Source organism: Stigmatopora argus, chromosome 9 (assembly GCF_051989625.1).
Source record: "Stigmatopora argus isolate UIUO_Sarg chromosome 9, RoL_Sarg_1.0, whole genome shotgun sequence".
NCBI lineage: Eukaryota > Metazoa > Chordata > Actinopteri > Syngnathiformes > Syngnathidae > Stigmatopora > Stigmatopora argus.
In genome coordinates this window covers 2,906,587-2,930,359 of record NC_135395.1, presented here as the reverse complement: position 1 = coordinate 2,930,359, position 23,773 = coordinate 2,906,587, and the positions used below count along the sequence as shown (strand labels likewise).

At 39.9% G+C, this 23,773-nt stretch overlaps 1 protein-coding gene across 3 annotated transcripts in view; it reads left to right on the top strand.

Annotated features, from left to right (window-relative positions):
• Positions 1-23,773, top strand: part of LOC144082106 (teneurin-1-like) — a 147,932-nt gene that overhangs the window by 5,792 nt on the left and 118,367 nt on the right. For 2 of the 3 annotated variants that reach the window (XM_077608958.1, XM_077608957.1), the window contains exons 2-4: positions 12,784-13,056; positions 17,831-17,902; positions 18,043-18,363. In XM_077608958.1, the coding sequence (XP_077465084.1) occupies positions 12,840-13,056; positions 17,831-17,902; positions 18,043-18,363 (610 nt within the window). In that variant the 5' untranslated portion in view covers positions 12,784-12,839. The remainder of the gene's footprint in view (positions 1-12,783; positions 13,057-17,830; positions 17,903-18,042; positions 18,364-23,773) is intronic. The other variant, XM_077608959.1, reaches the window with a different exon arrangement.

The following is a 23,773-nucleotide window of genomic DNA, read 5'->3' as shown; positions in this document are numbered from 1 at the left end:
GATAAATCTCACAATGCGAAGGCATGACGGATGTACTATTTCATTTTTTGTTCACAAATTAATCTACGATGTGCTAATAGTCATAGTAGATTCCTTCAGTAACTTGATTTCAAATTACGTACTTGTTTCTCCATAACCAACGACTTAATTAAGGGCCTATAGAGGAAGTACTGTCTTTCAAACAAATCCAATTTCTGGCATTGATTTATCAATTAATTCTGCTGCTGTAATGCCACCACTTTGCTTATCTTTGAGAAGTGGAGGTTTTAGCAGCCAAATGCATTATTGAAAGAGGATTTTTAGTGAGCAGTGGCTGATGCAGAGAGCTTAGGCGCTTGTCAGTCTTGATGTAAAGCTTTATTTGCAAAACGGGTTAGTGTGAACAGCCTTTTAGGCCCGCGAGGAGGACAGTGACATGTATTTATCTTGCGGAAGAGGAGGAATATCAATTGTGTTGAATAAGGCTTTACCTTGTCAGGAATATTGATTAAGTAGTTTTGGGGGCTGTCTCTTCCTCTGTGTGTGTCGGTGTATTTGTGGTCAAATTCCTAATTCCATATGGCTAAACTAGAGAAAACAGCATTGCATGTGTCTTTGCAATGTTTTATCTTGATTTTTTTTAATGGTATTCTTTTTTTTATTTGTTTTTCCTTATTTGGAAAAACAGCAGCTGGTTTCAGATCAGTGAGATAGTCAAAGGGAGTCTCACGTAACGAACTTGGCATTCCATTTAAAAGCAGTATGAAAGAGAAATATATTTTATCCGAGATTGGGTAGGGCCTTTGAAAAGTCGGATGAAAGATCATTGAAGCAAAGCAATTCATGGATGTGCTCATACTGCTCAGACAAATGTGAGGATCAGTGCTTTGACCCATACACATAATGAATAGTCAGTGTTCCCCGTTGGTTTCTTGTTACCTTAAAAAAAGAAAAGGAAAAACCTGTTTATCCCTCGAGGAGTGGTGGCAGGGTTTGTTGTAGAGAAGGGTGGCATACTGAAAATTCACTGTTACCGAGATGATTCATGATGACTAATAATTTTGATAGTCGGTAAAATGGATTTTCTTTTTCTTTTATTTATCTATTTATTTTTTTAAGAAGTGAGAGAATGTAAAGTCTTTTCAGCCAGTTTTGGCTGTGTTAGGCAATGGTCGTTCCTCTTTAGGACAACAATCACACTAACTTACATGTAAAGTCACTTGGCTATCCGAAAATCAAATAAACAGAACCACATTTGCCATTTACCTGTACTCTATTCACCCATACAATAAATATGGCTGGTGGCGCACAGTGAGTAAGCCACCTTTCCAGATTTTGACATATCGCTGCTACATCTCGACCAGGCTCAGCTGGTCCTTCTCCAGGTCTGAGTTTTCGCATCAGCTGCTCCTAGTCACATCCAAGTTGAAGGCTTTCTCGGCAGAGCGTCGGTTGGCCAAGTTGCTGGGCTCCAGCGGCACCAAGCTTGAGGAAGCGGACCAGGGTTTTACGGTAGGCGATTCCCGGGTGGCGGCTTCTGGGCTAGGCTGAGGATGAAGCCAGCCGCTGCTATTCCATGGCCAAGAGCTCAAGAAGCCAGCCTGCTGATGGACATGGCATGCCACTTTTGGCCTCCCCAGTGCAACTTCTAGAGCAGGAAGTCATTCAATGTTTATGTCGGTCTGACCGATACATATGCGCATTTTCTTGAGGTTACCTAAGCTATGGGAAGCTTGAAAAGTGGCTCTCACACCATGTTTTCACCCGAACTAGTGAAGCTATTTCAATCTCACCCTCCTACATGAAATGAGAAAAGTAACATATTTTCTTTGGAACAATAAAATAAATGCAATTGTCCTTGGCTTTTGCCAAAATGTTGGGTTCCGTCTGTCTTTAGCCATCATCCACCAGTCTTTGCCTTTGGCTTCTTTCGTCACGTCACCTGCGTTTGGTAGGCTAAGGTGTATCAATGCTGAGGCTTGTGCAGTCGTATGCACACAAAGATTGTATCTAAACACTACAGAAAAACACGTTTATTTTTTTTTGCCCGTGAGATTATATGATGACCTTTTAAGTGAGACATGTGATCCTTCATCAGCATACGTAAACTGCCCTGTGATGACTACTGTTTTGTTTTGGCAGTATGCAGTAAATAACATGGAATTGAATTGATTTAATGACACTTGTAGGCCTCCTGCTTCTCTCATCTCATTTTCTGAACCGCTTTATCCTCATTAGGGTTGCGGGGGGTGCTGGAGACAATACCAGCTGTCTCCGGGCCAGAGGCGGGGGACACTCTAATTCGGTGTCCAGCCGATTGAAGGGCACAAGGAGACGGACAACCATGCACACTCCCACCCATACCTACGGGCAATTTAGAATGTCCAATCAGCCTACCATGCATGTTTTGGAATGGGGGAGGACACCGGAGTACCTGGAGGAAACCCACACAGGCCCGGGGAGAACATGCAAACTCCACACAGGTGGACCGACCTGGACTTGAACCCAGTACCCCAGAGCTTTAAGGCCGACGTGCTAACCACCCGTGCCACCGGGCCGCCTCTCCTGCTTGTGTGTTTTAATTACTGGAAACACATTTGATAAATCATTCAAGTGTTACACAGTTTTGGATTGTGTATGGTTGGTGAACATAGTGTTATCAGAGAAATATTTCAGGCTTGGTCAACTATGAAAGCACAAGAACATGATGGGAGAGCTGTGGGCCATTGATATCTGGCTCTGATGCATCAATTAAAAGTCCATCACTTCATACAACACTCAGCAAATTTTGCCATTTCTTTCTAACGTCTTTCCATTGTCACTGTGTCCAGAAGCTACATTATATTTTATTTTACTGAGCATTTTAGCATTTGTCCCAAATAAAAAAAATCTCTCTTTCGATCCTGAAGAAATCTGTGAGTCAGTTGTGCCTGTCGGTGCTGCAAGTAAGCACAGCTATAGTTAACTGAGGGGAAAAGAAATGACAGTAGAATGTTTTCTTTTATACATTAACCAGCTCATTTTTTAAATAAAGAACTTATTGATCGAACATGATTTGTTTGTTTGTGTAAGCAGGCTTTATAGTACTGTATTATCTGTCTTTTTACTGTTACAGGAGGGCTTAGGTGAATTGCCAATGGTCATTGTAAGAATTTATGTCTCCTCTTCAGCTAGTGTAAATCTTTCCAGATGAGTGTGCATAAATGGCTCTTAGGGTTTTCTTATATTTCAGGATACACTTGTATATTTTTCAATTGATTGTGCTAACTGTCTCCTTCTCAGTAAAAAAATGACACGCACTTGAGACAGCCTCTATTTTCTATGTGAACAAAACATCGGTGACACCTGTTTCTCATGCAACTCAAACAGAATATATACATCATATTACTACTATAATACTGCATTAGAGTAAAACCTCAACTCCTATATTAATTAAATAATTTGATTTTGGACTGGTTTACAATTGAATCTTGTAATAGTGTAATCTATAATTTAATGCTTGTCATATAATTTTAACTTCATAACAGTTCAATTTCAATCTTGGAATATTACAATGTATGACTTGTAATTTCCCATGGCACACCTGATCATTGCTCACGGCACACCATTGTGCGTTGGCACAGTGGTTGGGAAACACTGATCTAGAGTAATCTTATTTTGTGTACATTGGTTGCATACTTGGAATACAAAGCTTGCAAATAACACGGACACTTCACAACTTTATATTTATGTTTCTGAGAAAGTCTTGCTTTAGCACCAGTCGATTTCTCAGTGTTTCTTTTTTTGTTACTCCTCTGGCCACTCTACTGAGGAGGATTAGTTTGTGCAAACAAGCTTCAGTGAAATGTGCAAAGGCCAGAGCTAACACATGAAGTAGAAGGTCCCTTTCACAGGGTCTCCAATATGTTATGAAAATAAAACTTTCTCACTATTATAAAAATATGGTTGAAATCCAGCTGCTGTACAGCATCGGAGAAGCTGAAAATTTTTGCTCCACTTCAAGACCCCCCCCCCCCCCCCTTTTCTTATTTATTTATTCCGATTTCCCTGCTTTTCCAGGCCTCTTCTTCACTTGCCTCTCCTTTTCGATTTGATTGCTCCCTTCTCCAACATCACAATTTCAAAACATCTGTTGATAATTGGAACGGATTTGTCATATTACTACTTGCACGGCCATCTCTACCGGGGTAGCATGAACTTTTACAGACTGCAACCCTGAGCTGATTTGCAATGTTAATTCTATTCAAACTTGCATGACAGCATTGATCACTGCTCCAAGCAGATTTACAAAAGGAGCATATATTTGTCATTGATTATTCGTGATGGACAAGAGTGAACCAAGTCTGTGAAGGGTCCAATTTTGTTGCAACTGTATACAGTGGAACCTCGTCATACGACCGTTCGTCACACAATATTCTCGTCTTACGACGGAAATTTCGATCGAATAATTCGCCCGTCATGCGATCAAAATTTCGTGATGCGACCAAGCCTCTTTTGCATATCTTTCGTGTATAACAATATCTACGAGCACTGAACGATTAATTCAGACCAGGAAACGCACAACGCGCATGCGCGGGCAAAAAGAGGGCTTTCTGGGTAATGAAGTATACTTGTGCACACAACGCCGAAAGGCAAATGGCACTCTTTCTCAGAATGAAACTTCATTACCCACAATCAATACGTGGGTAAGCTGAGCTGTTGCATTTCCTGTTATTTTTATTATCTAATACGAGGAGTATTATATTACTTCTCGTTCGCTGCTCCTAAGAACATCAGCGGCACTGGCTCGCAATTCCCTCTTTGTAATATTTCTGGTCGCAACTCTCTCTCATAGGCGCTGTTCAAAGCCATTTCAACGAGGGAGTTGCGAGCCGGTCTTTATGAGCAGCGGAGCGATCGCTAAAATGTACTACAAGACTATTTCTCGTTGGCAAGTGGTCGTGGGTTATCCTATTGTGAGGACATTTGTGTGAATCATTTTCGGAATATTTTGAAGAGAATACGTAGTACAACAGCAAACAGCCCATCGATAGCGAACGTGAGGGTGGAGGCGTGGCAACCGCCAACCCGGAAAACGAAGGTAACTAAAGATTACAACAAAATTAGAATTCAGTTTTGTGTAAAGTTACATTAAACGTATGTTTGAGTGTCTGTACATATTAATCCAAGTTAATTTAAATTCGTTTGTTCCGTTTACGAGTGCGTTGTCGTGGGAAAAAAACGAACTCCACGCCCCCAAACGTCTCTGTCTCCCGTCGGCGAAATCTGCCCAATTTTAGTTAGATTAAACACATTTTATTACTATTAAACCACTAGTTATGTGTTACTTTGTTAATAGAAGGCGAATTAGAAGAAATAAAACATTTTTTCCAATCCAATATCCTGTTATTGGTTTTTTCAGTGGGTTGGAACGAATTAATTTGTTTCCCATTCATTTCAATGGGAAACGTCCGCTCGAGTTACGAGAATCTCGTCATACAATCTCAGTCCCGGAACGGATTAAGATCGTATGTCGAGGTACCACTGTATTGATGGATTTGCTAAGTCCCTCAGGAATTTGTGCGCGTATACATGAAGAGTATGTGTGTTATGAGACAAAGAAGAAAGAATAGTTAAACAATGGCTATAGGTGAATGTGGGAGGGTTCTAGTATTTTGCCAGCAAAGGGCTGTAATGTGATGCATGCAGTACACTTTGTGTGGTTATTTAAAATTGAGCGCAGAGGAGTTCATTACACACAGATGAATTATAGATCTAATGTAAATTAGAACTGAAATGACTTTGATACAGTTGAGGTCCATTAGTAGGTCCTCTTGAGATGCGCTTCAAATGCTAAGGCTTCATGGTTCATCTTTTTTTCCCTGTAAGTTGCGACACTAGTCTATCAATAATGTTATATTTCTCTGCTAAACAAATATGACTGCTCTGTGGTTAATACAGCAACTTGGGATTCATTAATCATTTAAATTCATGAATATTACATACTATATCTTGCAAGGGATAAGATCACTTCCTTAGTTGCTATAAGATGATGAAATGGGCTATAAACCATGACACCATAAATGTAGACACCAGGAGTGGGCCAGAGAAACAATAGTTTATAAAGGATGACATTGTGAATGTTTTTTATTATTTTCCAATACAGTAATAACTCTCCACTTTGGGGATCGACTATCATGGATTAACCACATCATGGCTTGGATCTGCCAGAAAATGTTCTCATGTAGGAATAATAGTACAAACCTAAAATGAGGAGAACTAAAAGGCAAGTCACATTTAGAGGGTATTTCACTGACCACTTTGGGACAGTGTCGACCTTCTGAGTTAAATGATAGTACGGAGAGGGTTTTAAAAGTCCATCTAATATTAAATGCATGGTGTAAGACTGGCTAGCACGTCTAGCTCACAGTCTTGAGATCAGAGGTTCAAAACCTGGAGTTTGCATTTTCTCCCCATGGGTTTTTTCCCCCTGGCTGCTTCAGTTTGCTCCCGCATCCCAAAAACTGCTGATTGAAGACTCCAGAATTGTCCCCATGTAATACTGTGTGCATGCTTGGTTGTTGGCTAGCAACCAATCCAGGGTGTACTGCGCCAACTGCCCGTTGTTGGACAAGTTAGTCTCCAGCACCCTTTGCGACCCTCCTCGGGTTGAGCGGCTCAGAAAATGAATGAAAGACCAATGCGTTTACATTTTTGGAAGTAGTCGCAATGCTTTTGAAACTTTAAAATGGACTTTTAGAAATGGGCAAAGTCTGCTGGAGAAGTAGGTTAAAGTGCACATGAATGTCCCATTTATATCAAGAACGCACTTCCCTTTAAGATGAAACAAAAACACTCCAGAAAACTAGCCCTTTGTTTCTTCTCAATAAAACCTAGAGCAATGCATTCAGTGAAAATACATATTGCACTGAGGGAACAATCAGTATTCCCATGCTATATATACATCATGTATTGAAGGGTGATTAGAAAGATATAATAAATCTTAGTTGTGAGGTTTTGATAAAGGTGTTGGTGTTAACTGTAAGACAGTTAGTTATATAAACCTTTGCTAACATTTCCTAGTACTGCACAGTTTTCGATGAATAGGAACAAGACTGAGTTGGCTGACTTCAACCTTCGATTTTGGTGTTGTTCTAAGGTGCCACATGCTGACTTGTCCTCCAAAAAGTCCCATGTGTCTTGTTTGAAGAGAGCTTGGCTCTAGGAAACAACCTCTAGATTTTCACATCAAAACCAAGAATCAAGCCCCATAATGGGCACCCCGCTGTGGGCAAGAATTAGAGGGAATAACCCCCACCAGCAAGCTTACGTCTCTAAATGCACAGGCCTTGGAGAAGGGGATCGAGGCTGTAGAGCACAAAAGGTAGGAGAGCGAGTGCAGCATAAGAGGGAAAAAGGTGAGGGAGGGCATGTAAACCAGGGGTGGGTGGGTAATTAATTTTCCAAAGGGGCTGCCTTATAAGAAACTGCAATAGTTATCGAGGCCACCGTGCTGACCCAAACTTTGTTGCATATTAATTTAAAATGTTTATTCAAAGCATTGAATTGTTCTTGTTTTACTTGGCTGCCGCTTGTGTAGACTGCGCTATAAAATTTCAGCATAACAAATATAAACTCTTGTTAGTTACAGCATGAATTGATAATAAAATTTGGTGTGATCTGGAAACTCTCAAGAATAAACAGTCTGCTAAAGCTAATGCCACACAAAAATTTCTTTTTCCTTTCATATTTTTACTTAACAAAAAACCCCAAACATTTTAAACACTCATGCATTAAATGAATGATTGGCAGCAATAAAAATACAATGCTTCAGCATTTCAACTTGGTTGAGTTGGAACTTTGACTGTCTTTTTCCAGAACATACGTTGTCATCTTGTGACATTATTCTGTTGTTCAATGACTTCTTTTTTTTTTCTCCATTGTTGCGCTTGCAACTCAGTGCTATTGAACACTTTAGAATTTTTTAAAAAAGGGAAAGATTAATCAGAAAAATCTCTATCTCCTGAATGCGGTTCAAATTTTGACCATTTTGCCCAGCCTATTAAAACTATTTTGAGCTTTAACTGTTGTGTACAGGAGTTGCCTAAGCAACACAGTACAACAGAAAACTTAAATTCTTATTCAAAATATAACTTTTTAATTTATTTCTCCATTGATAATTGTCCTGTCATCAAGCTTTAATGTTGGTATTATAACTGCAACAATGAATAAGTACAATTGACTAGTAATGATGACAGTTGTTTTGTTCACTCTCAATTTATTATTTCAGTTTCTGTCATATTGGCGTGAATGTCGAACTCCTGCTGTCTGCACCTTCATCTCTTCGAGATGTTGTAGCATGATTTTAAGCATTTGTAGACATTATTTAAAGTGATTTGTATTTCAATTGTGGCCCAAACTCTGTTTGAAATATCATAGGGATTTTGCATTAATCTACGATTAGCATTCATTCTACTACTGAGATGTAAACTGTATGCAATAATGTAGAAATATACAAGCTCTGTATTTAATTTTGTTGTACATTTAGTTTAAAATACACACAGCATGCCATAAAATGCTTCATAAAGCTTTAATAAAACAGAAAAATAAAAACACATAAAATTTTAATGAAATGCACAATATAAATGAGTTGAAAGATAATAATTGCAAAACATATATTGTCATAGTACATTTAAATATATCCATGACACAAATTAGTAATTACACTTCTCAGTTCTCCTGTGCGGTTTATTTTCATTTTTTTTAAAATAGAGGAAGACCAATGGGAAAATGGTATGATGCTGTGATAAGATGTTAGAGTTGTTTGTCTTAGAGAAGAGAATGCAAAATATAGGCTCTCATGGAAACAGATGACTTACTGTTTTGGCCACTAACTTAACAAGACGAAAGGGAAAAGGTGTATTAAAACCAAAAATAAGATTGCACAACAAAAAAGATCTGGAATAACTATGTGTTGCTTCTTTGTGCTCACATGATGGTCAACATGGTGGTTGACACCGTGCGTGATTTCTTGCCTTCATTCATGCATGTGAGTGTGTGACAGACATTAAACAGGACAGAGGGCCTCTGCGGAGACAGACGGCAGTCAGTGCCTGCAGCAAGCTCAGAGCTCACGGGTAATGTATACTCACTACTCACTATACCAAAGAGAAGGTGACATGAGTCAACCCCATCCTGACAAAGCAGCAGAGATAATAGTGGGCTTTGATTTCGCACAATAGGTCTTGCCAATAAAAAAGGAAGCGTGTCACGATAACAGCTTATTTTACAGTTCTTTCAGGGCAACAATAATTAGATGCTATGGAGCTGGAATTACTTGAATCATAAATAGGGTGTGCTTAATTGCATCTTTGCGCTAAGACATTGTGCACACTGTTGGCCGGTGTGTTGTATGTTTTACTGTGTGTTAATTATCTTTCATTCTTATCGCGGTGTAAATTTAAATGACCTGTAACCACCACGGACATCGGAAAACTGTAGGTGAAGTAGCTTTGGGACTTATTTAATCTTTTCAAAAACCCATTTTGACAGTTTGATATTTTTTTAATAGTTTTGTTAGTTGTGTGTGGTGACTGTGGTACCGTATGAACTGAATCTAGACCAGGGGTGTCAAACCGACGGCCTGTTAGGGGGTCTGATCTGGCTTGTGGAGTTGTTCTGCCTGTCAGGCACTTTGTAGATGATTCATATATTACGTACAGAATCAGATGCTTTTATTTTTTGGACGCAGCCACCAGAAAAACAGAATTTTGTGAGGTGTGTAATTGTGTGTGCGCTATTGCACTGCGCTCAATTTCTTATCTGGAGTCATGTGTTCCTTCGTTCATTGTAGTGAAAATGGCAACATCAATGGCAGCCAAAGAGTTAACAGGTAACCTTAAAATACCCCAAACTACAGAACAACAGAAAATGTCCAAAAATGAACAGAAAGTGACCAATGAATAAAAATAAATTCCCCCAAAACCAATAGAAAATGATGGTGTGTGTTATCGTTGACAATGATTGATGTCCAGTTCACTTAAACTGGCCGTGAATTCTCATCTTTCAGTGACATTGACGGTGTTAGATGTCCAATCAATTTTGAATGGACGTTTGCCCATTCCCCTCTCCCAGTCAAAATGGAATGAACATCTATGGCCATCAATGCGTGACAGTAAGTTAACTTTTTTGCCCAAAAATAAACTGGACCGACCGATATGAGAGCTTGTAGGCATGAATATGGCCCACAAACCAAACTGAGTTTCACACCCTTGCCTTAGACAAGTACAATATACCATGTTTACTGTCACAGGATGGTGGACTTACTCTACAGGCAAAATGCATTAGACTAAATGATTTAGGTTATGAATGCCCAGAAAGCTACATTTTAAAGTTGCTACAGTTGTGCCAAAGTGTTTATTTGGCATACAAGTGCTTACATTACAGGCTTAATTGGATGGGAGGATCCACATAGCCAAAAATGTGCATAACTGAGTGCCTGTTCTGATTTACACACGTTGAAGAATGTAGCCCAAAATCAATTTTAATGCACCTCCAGGCCTCATTTGGCAGGCACAATTTTGGGCTTCCACATCTTGCCCAATGTGAAAACCTTCACTAAACCAGACCCTATATTCGATCAATAAATTAGGAAAGTAATTTTAACTAAGTTAATGCATTGTTGCATGCTTCTTCTTATTAAGAATGGTGAAAAATAACAGTAGAACACAGGAGAGTTGCAGAGATTGTATCAATAACTTGACTTACAATTATGTGACCTGGGTGATGTTGCGTGTGGGATGAATGGGTAAGAAAGGTTCAGGTTAATTTTGTACTTTATTAAAGTGTGAGCTGGCATTTATGAGTGCCGGACTACAATCCTAACTTTTCCTTGTTGACACGTGTAGGTGGAATGAGAAGTCTGAGCATGAAATCAAGAGAAAGTGTCTTTATAGTAGAATAAACACATTATTGTATTGTTAGAAAGGTCAGCTGTATACTTATATTGTATCAGACTGGCGGTGATCACCCTTTGCTGCATACATATCTCTGAGGTATTGAGCAGGCACACTAATAGCTTTGATATATGGACTACAGGACTCCCTGAAGAGGTCAATACCATAGCACTTTGTCTCTATGAGCAATGACCCTCTCAAGCTCCATTTAGAAGCTTTATGTCTGCTGGAAATACTTCAGATTGGGCATTGTACCTGAAAGCTAATCAGCGGTGACTTTGCATTAGGGATGCTACGACCCACCACATCCAGACAGTTAGACAGTTTTTTTGTATTTTTTTACAGTGGGGTTTATATGGATAATGCAATGCTAATTAATAAATATGCCAAACTTTTAAGGGTTCAATGAGAATCATTCCATCATTCTTCCTTTTTCTGTAGTGGAGGGGCTGTTGTTGCTGATGTTTTTCGTTCAAACAATTTCAGTAAAAAATGACAATCTTGCTTTGTCTGAAAAGAATAATTATTGTGACATTTTACACTGACTTCCTACTTATTTCTGTAGTTCACGCAACTCTTAATATCGGTGTATTAAAAACAATCAGTATTTCTGCAAAGTAGCATATTGCCATAATGGTTTGCATGCCTTCATTTTTTTTCATGTAAATATGCCGCTGGAACTGGTGAAAATGAATGCATTTTCTAATTGCATATGCAGTGTTGTCACTCACGGCTTTAATAAATCATTAGTTTTTATAATAAAGCACATTGCAGAACATTTCAATGTCGTGGGATGAGAAACACGACTGCAGTAATTGAAAGAAGTCACATAACATGACTCAAATTAGCAGGGCAATGACTCTATGGTTTATAAGTGTTTCATCATTATGCAATTGCATAATGACCGAGTCACTGAGTTTCTTAATAATAGAGATTCAGCAACATATTTTTGGAACATGTCAGTAGTTCTCTGTAAGAGGGACTAAAATTAATTTTGAAGTAGCAGATATAATGGAAAACCACAAATAAAACTAGAACATCCGTTCTGGACAACTTTTTATCCAATGTATTCGAATAAGATTGCAGTCCATTCTGCATATATTGATTTGGAAGTAACCTTTGGTGTGAAATATCAAGGAGGCTAAATTCTCTTCATAAACAGTAATACGACCGATCATTTTCTCTAGCATTCTTCAATGACACACTTTCAGTCATTCATCTTCCATACCACTTTTTCTCACAAGGATTGTGGGGGCTGCCGGAGCCTATCCCAGCTGACTGAGCAAAAGGCAGACTACTCCCCTGACTGGTCGCCAGTCAGTTGCAGGGCACGCAGTGAGACTGACAACCATTCACACCCACAATCACACTGCCACCGAGCGGGAAACGGTCAGGCGTGTGAGCCCATCCCAGCTGACTTCAGGCCGGACGTAGGAGACACGCTTATTCGGTAGCCAGCTGATCGCAGGGCAGTCACACTCCCAGTCATACCTTGGGGCAATTTAGAGTGTCCAACCAGCCTACCGTGCATGTTTTTCGAATGTGGGAGGAAACTGGAGTACCTGGAGAAAACCCACACAGGCCTGGGGAGAACATGCAAACTCCACACAGGGAGGACTGACCTAGATTTGAACTGTGGACCCCAGAACTGTGAGGCTGAACATGCTAACCACTCATCCGCCGGGCTGTGCTTACTCTATTATACTATACTCTATAGCAGTACTCGGTACTATTTTCCTCTCGCTTGCCTCTTCAAGCCAGTGCATTTTTTTGGAATTTTTTTTATCACCCGTTAACCCTTTTTCCTCTTTGTTGTCCTTTCCATTCTCTCTCCTTTACTCACTTCTACCCTCCCACCTCACATTCACAGAGTCTGTATTCTCCTTTGTGGCTGTGCTGAGTGATTAAGTGGATGCCCTTCAAGCCATGGAGGAGATGGACAGTAAACCCTACCAGCCGCTGTCTAAGGGCCGCCATGAAATGGAGATGTCTTACACTAGTTCGTCTGATGAGAGCGAGGATGGCCGCGCCCACCACCGCTCTTACACCTCACGTGAAACCCTGCCCGACTACACGCATGAGCTACGCCTCACACTTGGATCCCACCGTGAAAGACAGAACAACTACAACCAAACCCAGCCAGGTATGCCAAGTGCCCAAGGCATGTAGAGAGGTACAGCATGTATTTTACCTGCAAATACAAACTGAAAGCTTCAGTGGAGCTGGCTCTAGAGTCACAAAAGGCACACACACACACACACCTACACACACACACTTACTCACAGGTTCTTAAATGGACCTCTGTGAATTACCTATTACATTGTACAATGAGCTAGAAGGACAGTCGGAGGCAGCCAATTACCTCTCCTCCATGGAGGTAATATTTCCCTCCCACAGCTAAACTGGGTCAGCCTCGAACCTCTTTGCCCTCACCTGGGGTGAAACACCACCCTTCATTACACACACAGACACACACACACACACACACACACACACACACACACACACACACACACACACACACACACGCATGAGGTAATGCTGACACGTACACACTGAGAAATTCTTCCCTGCCGATGACAGGAGGAGAAATGGGCCAGTGCGTGCTGTGATGGATGGCCTTTATGCAGGTCATGCATGGTGTTAAGAGAGAAGCTGTACCTCATCAGGAGTGTGCTGCCGTCTAGGGTTCACGGTGATCAATAGATGAACTCCCTGCCACCCTAATGCCCTGCTTTTCTCTGACACCATCACAACATGCTATCAAGCAACATTGCCCATCCAAAATCTTTACAATTATTTGGAAGAGTTTTCCCAGGATTACATACATTAAAAACTGCCTACTGTTATTTGGTCATATTCGTCAAAATGTAACCACCCACATTGGCCAACTTCTATGGTTGATGTTTGCCAGCATTTGTATGTTTAATTTTTATCTCTTTTCTTTAAGAAAAAAACATCCATTCCTCACCATTTGATGCTGATGATATGCATCAACATCATATGGTGAGGTGCAAAGAACCCCCTAAAGCAGCCTTTCAAATGTCAATGACAGCCGCTGATATTAAGCACATCTGTTCATCTTTGGGCAACAGAGTTGATAGCCTACCTAAGTAACCAACTGTTAAGAGGGGCATCACTTCCAGTGATATTTTTAATGGATGACAAGGATCAGGCAATTCATTCTATTCCCCAAGCATATTATTTGCATTTTCTGTCATGTGTGGCTGCCTCTCTTTCCTTTTCATTTTTCTATTTTGTGTTGTCACTTTTTGTAACATTAAAAGTACACACCACCCAGTCTTCCAAGGGAGAAATATGTGGTAGGTATGAAATGCTGAGGTCAAGCAAGAAGCTTTATCAGATTCTGTGCCAGTAAATACGGCTGCTGACCACAATGATTTCCTTTGTGTCAAGTCAGCATAACACAAAATCATCACTGACCATAATCGGTTTTGTTTTGATTACTTTTTGAATGAAAGGAAAATTTAAGCAAAATATGCATTTGCGTTGTTTACACTTCACCGTGATTAAATGCAATCTTAGATTAGGCAAAGAGCCTTATTCACATTTTCATAGGATTTAATTTACATACTATTAGGACTGTGCAAAATACTTGTTATTGCTGTTAATGATTGTACCACTGTCTAGTCTTTTAAAGTTTAATTACGGCATAAATTTATTTTATACAGTGCATATGATTTTAAGTAAAGGTCATTATTTTGAAACCGTATTGTTCATCTAGCAGCCCGGTGGAGCAAGTGGTTAGCGCATCCGCCTCACAGCTCCGGGGTCCTGGGTTCAAGTCCAGGTCAGTCCACCTGTGTAGAGTTTGCATGTTCTCGCCGGGCCTGTGTGGGTTTCCTCTGGGTACTCCGGTGTCCTCCCACATTCCAAAACATGCATGGTAGGCTGATTGAACACTCTAAATTGACCCTTGGTATGAGTGTTAGCGTGAATGTTTGCGAGTCTCTTTGTGCCCTGCGATTGGCTGCCCACCAATTCAGGGTGTCCCCCGCCTCTGGCCCGGAGTCAGCTGGGATAGGCTCCAGCACCCCCCATGACCATAATGAGGTTGAAGCTGTTCAGAAAATGAGATGAGATTGTTCATCTATCCTATCTTTGGAGGATGTTTTCATTCATCCCATTACGTTTCTTTACTGATACTTTGAGGACATATGAACATAAACATTCCTTATGTGGTTATAGCTACAGTACATGTGTTAAATGAGCCCTAAGCAGATGTGTGTGTCATCTTTAGTAAACCTTCTTTAGCTTCATTCGTTTGAATTATAGCAGCTGGACAGCAAGATGGTGCTATTTAGAGAGGTTTAAGTGAGTGAATCAAACATAATCAAGTGGAACAAGTCCTTCTTACTTTACACTCATTGTGGAAATTGCACTCATGATCAAGCAAAATGTTAGTGTTTGTCTCAGTTAGATCACGGGCCAAACTTGGATATGTATCTATGAATCTACGAGTCCGTCTGTCCATCTATCTATCCAGCCACACATCCATCATAAATACACTACCTCATAACATGGCATATGAATAATACATGCATTTGATCAACTCATTTTGTCAGCTATTATGTGCTAACAGCAGGACAGTTTGTTTCATCAAAAAAAGGGAAGATGCTTTCATTTCAATGTGTAATTAAAATGGTTTCAAAAAAGGTTAAGATCAAATAGATTTTTCTCTGAAAAATTATAATGGATTAGGTTGCTTAAAAATCAAAATAAAACTTTATGAGGCTACATACACCCATCTTCAAAAGAATGCAAAGTGGTTCATTAAATCTGTGAGGGTTCGTAATTTAGGCAGCGTATTCGTACCTCTACAGTCGTGGAAGTACACAGTGCTGCCAGAAAAGAATGAGGATATATGAGAAGGAAAGACCTCTAGAAGTAGGCAGCCAGTGATTACTGTAAGATTTTCAAATGATTGATGAAATGCCATGCTTTCAATCAGACCCCTCAAGTTTCATGAAAATGTGTCGTGTGGTCTGTGACAAGGAGCAGCTAGCGTCACTTCTGAGTCCGTTTGCCAATTCCTTGTTCACTCAAAGCGGAACGATTACTATTTCCTCCCATGTTAACGCTTTATGTGAATGCTAGCTGCAATCTATAATGAGGTAAACCAAGAAGAATGCTTGAATTTAATCTACAAAAAAAGTTTTATTTATATTGCAATAACAAAAAAAAACCTTTTTACTAGTCAAAAAAATCAATGACAATAAAAATCAAACCAGTGAAAAATAATTTTAAAAAGTGTTCTATTTTTAACGGATACAGTAGTGTGATAGAAACGGCAGCTTTTTTCATTCATTTATTAAAGCAATTACTCACCAGAGTTGTGGGGTGTGTTGGAGCCTACCCTATCTAATTATGGGTACCAGGCAGGGGACACCCTGAATTGGTGGCCAGCCACTCGCAGGGCACACAAAGACGGACAACCATTCACGCTCACACTTATAACTAGGGGACAATTGAGTGTTCAACTAGCCTATCCTGCATGTTTTTGGGATGTGGGAGGAAACCGTAGTACCCAGAGAAAGCCCACGCAAGCCTGGAGAGAAAATGTGAACTCCACACAGTGAGGACCAACCTGGGATTGAACCCTTGAGCCCAGAACTGTGAGGCCAACATGCTAACCACTCAGTCGGGGGGCTGCAGCCGGGATCCCCTTTATAAAAAATAAAAAATAACAAAACCACAAAAAACCCAAATCCTTGTCTTCTGAGACTGGCAATTTTAGCATTATTAATTCTAATAAAGCATTGAAATAATAATAGGAATTGTAATACATTTATTTGCCATCTACATTAATCAATTTGGCCAAGTTTTGATTTTAATAAATGCCATGATTATTTTTAATTTACACTGACTCCATAACCTGCTTAAATTATGGTTTTTAACCCACCAGATTCCTGAACATTCCCAAAACAAGTGCATCTCAATTGAATAGAGGTATAACAAGATAACTAACACAATTTATCTGATGTTCTCAGATAACAGGTTGATTCTCAGGATTGGAGAGCATTCTAATACTTGAAAGCATGCAAGGCTCAATTTTTCCCTCAGTCTGAGTCAATATTAATAAGGTTTGATCTTTATCTGATCTCTTCACCCCACCAAGGAGAATATAGATGAGATCAGTGCTCTGTTTGAGCAGCGGTTCAATACATCTCAAGTTCAATAACACATATCAGATAGTCGGAACAGTTTCTGGTTTCTTAGCTAAAGTTTAGGAATAATCAAGGCTAGCATTTCGACCTTTAAACCTCTAAATTGTTTTTGTATTTGAAATGCTTCCTTTTCATCTGCATTCAATTTTGTGAATCATAGTAATTTTGTGGCAACATATAAAAAATCGAGTTCAGAGATGTATTCAGTCATTTTGCATTCCGCGCATCCACACAAGGCTGGAGCCAATCCTAGCCAACCATGGGCAGTAGGTGGGTTACACCAGGAATTGGTTGCTAGCAAACCACAGGGCACAAGGAGACAAACAACCGCTCACGCTAACACTTACACTGAGGGAGAATTCAGATGGTTCAACTAGCCTAGCATGCATGTTTTTGGGATGTGGGAAGAACCCATTGTACCCAGAGAAAACCCATGCAGGCATGGGAGAACATGCATACTCCGAACAGGAAGGTTGGAACCCACCGGAGATTGAACCCTCGATCTCAAACATATGAGAACAAGCTTACCTCTCCTCCATTATCAGAGATTTATTAAGTTTGAAAACATCAACAATATTATTTTATTATGCCATTCGTTTGACAAAAGCCTGCACACACTTGTCAGAATTACAAATAAAAAGACGCTATTGTGTTGTTTCTCTCATTAATATGGTTCCTTGTATATGTAAGGTTTTGTTCTTAAATGTGTATTATTTTTTTTGTTTATAGTTAATCCCGATAATTTGCAGTGGAACTCAAAGGTCTTCGTTTGCCCTTTTAAAATATTGAATATTGGAAAAGGTATGTTTCCTGGTGGTTTGTTTGTCTTAAGTGAACACCTGGTCAGCAAACCTGCTGAAGCAAAAAACAAACACATTCCAGAATCACTGGCTTTGCTCGCGTCAGGCTCTCAATCTGCCTTCCCATGTATTGTTTTGTAGATTTAGATTTCTGCAAAGCTGGTCAGATGAATAGTCCAGATTTCATCCACCAACAGAAGAAGCAGCATCAGGAGCATCAAGAAAAGGACGAAGCATTATGCCCTGGACCCAATGCTCACATCCACAGTCATGGCTACTCCTTGGGCGTAGGTTCAGATGTGGACACTGAGCCAGATGTGGATCCCTCACCTGGTCATGGCCTACAGCACATGTGGATGCATGGTTTGAAGTCTGAGCAGAGCTCTTGCCTGACGAGCCGTGCCAACTCTGCCCTGTCTCTCACTGACACGGAGCATGACAGGAAATCTGAACCTGATAATGGTGAGTGATAAAACCTCTTTTCACTCTCTATAAGGAGATTGTCTATCAAAGCTAGAGGAGATAGAAATTTAGCAACTCATAGTGCAGCTTTGAAGGTGCATTACTGTGCATGTAAGTACCATGGAGCCCATTCTGAGAACCAGCGGCTTCTGTAATTTTCTCCATAAGTGCATTTTCAATAGACCTCATATTTCTTACTAAGGTGAATATAAATCCTTGTGAAAAACCAAAACATCAAACCGTTTTTGTGGCTTAAGTTACAGCCTTAATCTGATATAGATAATAGTGAAAATGTTTTAAAAAAAAACTTGATGTTGCTTAAATTTGTGGGAGAATACAGAATCTCACTGGCCACCAGCACAAAGACTAAACCTGGGGATGGTGTGGTCTTGGATGAGGGATGAATATTTTGGAAAGTCTAATGATGAACTTTGCTTTTGGAGACGATTAGCTTGCCACTGAAAACTAAGAGATTTGGCCTTAGTTTTTTCCAGATTGTTTTTTAACACTTGAAAATGAATCTTTCACCAACTATTGGTAGATGCCGTTTACCTCAGAGGGAAGAATTTATGTTACAAGAAGGGAGACGTTGTGAGGTTAAGGTAAAGAAATGAGTCCAACTGGAAGGAGCTTGGGATTGAGCCAGCTATCTGTCTTGCACTGGCAGGCTTGGCACCCTGCAGATGGAGAGTTAGTTAGGGGTGTGCACAAACAAAGACAGAGCTCTCCAACTCATCCCCAAGGGCACTGTCTGTTTATGTGCTGCAAAAAAGTGGAACGTATTCAAAGGCTGAGGATAACATAAACGTAGGAGAAAGTAAGAATAAAAAGGAGAGGAAAAATGTAGAGACGGTGCAAACAAAAATGTTAATGAAGGACTAGAAATGGTAATACAATGGTGTCGTTAGAATGTGAATTTAAAAAAAGAATGAGGTTAGGAGAATGGGTAAAAAGAAGTGTTAGACAAATAGTGTTGCAACAGAGTCGATTTTTTTTTTTGTAAAAATTCGAGAGGAACAATTTTATATTGTGCTTGTTTTTGTTTGTGATGCACCCAAGGGTGCACTTTAATGACTGATTGAAAATAGAGTCTGCCTAATGCAAAATCACACAGCGGAAGAGGAGCGAATGCGAGTAAGGGAGTGAAAGTGGTTGCAGCATTAGTCACCAATCAATTTGTGATGGCTGTGTGCATATAGAGCAAAATCATTACTATTTGAGATGAGACACTCTGTCTTTATCTGGGATCAAAAACATAGAAAGGGAGACATGCGGAAGATAAGAACAAAAAGCGGTAAAAGTAGGAGAGGTGAGAGAAGATTGAAATGTGTAAATCAATTAGCTTAACTGCTGTGGTGCATCATAAAATCTGGTTAGTGCATAGTTTTTATAAGTCACATGAAGGACTAAATGCCCAGTGACCTCCTGAATCCGACACATTCAGTCTGTCTCTTCTACTTACTTAGACTCCTACATCACCCATCACTTGAATTGCAATCTGTTACTTGGCAACCTTTATTCATCTGCTCTCATTCATCCTCATCCACTTCCTGTCCATCTCACTGTGACACGTGGCCAGGTGTGTCCATGTGTGACGTCCTCTAATAGGAAATGCATTTTGGATGTCACACTTTTCTGAACAACAAAGTCTAATACTCTGGTTACCTTGATATTAATGGTAAGAGCTAATTGGGGTGGGGGATTAATCTAAAATAAATAATAATATTAATAATGAGCTCTGTTAAGTGTAAAGGGTCGAAAATCGGAAGTGTTACATTGCTGCCAAAATGCAGGTGAATTCTAAGTCAAGCAGATTTCCATCCTTTTTTTTTGTCTCTGCAGCAATCTCCTACCCAAATCCATTTATGATGTCAAGTTAAAATTGTCAGAAATCCGTTTGGTCCTCGGCTGATTGAAAGTGGCAAACCAATTTTGTCAGTAAATGAGTTGTTGGTGCATGTGTACTGAGAAAAATAGAGAAATAAAGCAAAAGATTGAGATCAGAAGATTCAATGGATGCATGCATATATTGTTTTATATCTATATGTATGATTTGGGTAAAAAAATATTTAAAAACGTATGTACGCATGTGTCTTTGGTAGTTGTATTCCAACTGTGATAGCTCCCTTGAAGGTGGCTGTAAGCATTCCAGTGTATCTTTCTAGCTAGGAGTTAACTCATGACTACCTCGTGAAAATATGAACCTCACTATATTAATGACAAAGATTGCAGTGGTGGAGTTGAGGAGATTGATTGGCAGCACAACAGACAAAATAAGGTTCCGCTACAGTCCATCACTGACACTCACACAGGGACATGCGCAGTGCATATACAATGTTATGACCAGAAAAAAAGCCTTGCTCTTGAATTATCAGATGTGTTGTGATGTGTACTGTGATTGGATAACTATTTAACAACCGCATACGAGGCACTTAGCCAACAAAAACCTTTAGGCATTCATTGAAACACATTGTATATCACCAGTAAGAAACTGTTTGTAGATTTAAACAGCGGTGTGCTAAAGTCCATCCATCCATCCATCCATCCATCCATCCATCCATCCATCCATCCATCCATCCATCTGGTTATGTAATTGTGCCACTCTGATTGCACCCTTTAGCAAAATTAATGTGATGCAATGGCATTAAAATATATGTTGAGGCATATAATTCAAGAGGAAAAATGCACCAGTTCAACTACATTTGATGCCACTGAATTGAATTACTAAAATGGGGAAGAAAAACACTACTGTGGAATGTGGGTTGCAACACTTGCAATGCTAAGTGACCCATTTTTATTCATAATTTGTCAAGTCTAATGGCTATGTTCATGGACTCACTTATCTCTACTTTTTGCACTCACACCTTGGCGTGGTGCAGACTACCTTTGGCATTTGACACAATTTTCTTTTCATGATTCGTTTTCTAAACCGATTTATTATAAAACCTCTGCAAATTCCATCAAATCTGAGGTTCTTTCAAATAATGCAATTACCTTGTTTACAAAATGAGCACCTAATGTGGATTGGCTCCTTCCAGGAGTATTTTTCTTTTAAAACGTGACGTCTCTCTCATATTTTCTTCATCTCAATGCCAAATCAATAAACTTAACTAGTTTCATTTTTCCACTCCTGGTATATTGGAGCCAATGGTTGAAGGAAACTGTATGAGTAAAGGGCATTAGGAGCATTTTTTTTTTTTTTTTACAAAATTCCTGGAAATCTCAGTTAAGTCTTGTTAAGCAGTGTGAATGAGAAGGATTTTCCTTTTTCTATTTTCTATTTCTACTTTTGAAGACAGAAATCTTCTTTTTGGCGTTACTGCGATCCAGATAACTTCCGTGAGCCATGAATATACGACACTCTTAGAGATAAAGACAACTACAGATGTGCCAATCAAACCATACAAGCATGCATACAGACATGCTCATGTTCCATCCGATATATCTTTTAAGTTCCCTTGTGTGATTGTATGTGTCTGTGCCTGTGTGAGTGGCAGTCTAAGTGGCAACAGTGGACAAACAGCCACATGCTCAAACTCCCTTTTTGCCTTTCCAAGGCCCTGGGGGGTTGCAGTAATGGATTTGTCTATTAGCTCGTAAAGAACATTGCTCAGTGCCATATCGATCATCTGAGCTGTAACGTTTAGGGTCTTTAAGTTGTAGAGTTGATCTAGTGGTACACAGACTCCCCTGGCTATTTTACTAGAGTGAGAGATGATCAACTTAACCTTGGTGCCATGCTTGGCCAAGGGAAACACTATAAACCCGTCCGTCCACTACAGCCAGAAACCGTTTTTATTAAACCTGCCGATCAGGCATCCAGGAGTAGCTGCTAGGCTTCTGTGGTTCGACCATACGTTGGATTGCAGCAGCGATTGGATTGTTTGCTTCTCTATTGGTGGTTTCATCACAAAGCCATGTTGACTAGCTGTCAAAAAAGAAATACAAATAGACTTTTCTAATGATGACCCTTTACAATCTACTGGTCCAAAACAAAGTTTACTGGACTGCACTGGTCCTTGATGGGTATTTCTTGGTTTTTGTATTCATATATGAGAGACAGAGACTATATTTTTGCCCCCCTGCCCTCAGCCTTTCCCTGTGTGTCTGATTTTAAACACACCACTCTATTATCATCTTGCTGCCATGGCAACGTCATTGAATCAGAACATCAGTCGCAGCTTTCATTTCATGCTATCCACTGCCTGCCTACAGGCTGTCTGTATACATAAACTCTGCAATAGAAACATCTCAGAAACTTGCCACTACCTGCCAATTTCCCCAAGTGTTCCTATGGCTACAGCTCTACAATCACCTACACAGTGGAGGAGGTTAAAGACTGGCTGCTTTTAAACAAACAATGGCATAAGCGGGCCTTGAACTACTTTTAGCTTAAAGCTCTTTTATGGTATTAACATGCGCGTAGAGCAGGTTGGGTGACACACAAAAACACTGAAGGCTGAAAGAAACAATAGCCCTGATAGTGTGCTGAAGGATTAGTGAAATTTGGAGTGGTTTATGGTGAAGAACGGGGGCTAAATGGGGGTGGAGGACACAGAAGTGGATGTATGGTCACGCACACACGTGTTCTCAGAAACCCACATACTCTTTTTTGTGGGGTGCTGTGTGCAATGGGCCTGGAGGAGTGTGTTCTTTGGAAAGGCATTTAAAAAAAATGCAACTCGATTGATGAAAAATAGCTTGCAGTATTAAACAAAGAAAAGAACATATAATGCTGGTCCATCTCCCATCTTGTAAGAGGTCATTGTAAGTTTTGTGATAGATACTACAGGCAAGAAATATGTAGAACTGTTCATCTGACAAAACACTGGGTGGATGACAGTATTTTTTTAAATCATTTATAATCATAGTTGGTTTAGCTTTTGCTTGTTATAGTTGGCCTACCCCTTCGAGATACATGAGTACGATGGACAGGTGATTCACTTAATACCCCTGATAAACATATGTTCTTTTATTCAAAACCAGGACGTTATTTAAAATTTATAGTACAGAAAATGCTCATGTTCTATTTGCTAATGGATTTTGCCATATATTAGGCCGGTTTGTAATTGCAGTAGTGCTGCCATCACAACCTTAGTACCAAACGGAAAGACTTGCTGTGGCACAATGCTTTGACCTGTCAGACCTACAGGGTGTGTGTAACTCTTGTCGTCATCATCATCCGGCACTCTGGCAGCTGTAGATGGATAATGTTCTACTGAGTTATACCCAACAATCTACCAGTACAAGCGCTGCTGGTTTCATTGCAAGTATAGTAATACCTTGACATACAAGTGCCCCAACATAAGAGAAATTTGAAATACGAGTAAAATTCCAAGCAAATATTTGGCTTGAGATACGAGACAAATTTAGAGAAAGGAGCATACGAGACAGCTAGGTGGCCGAGACG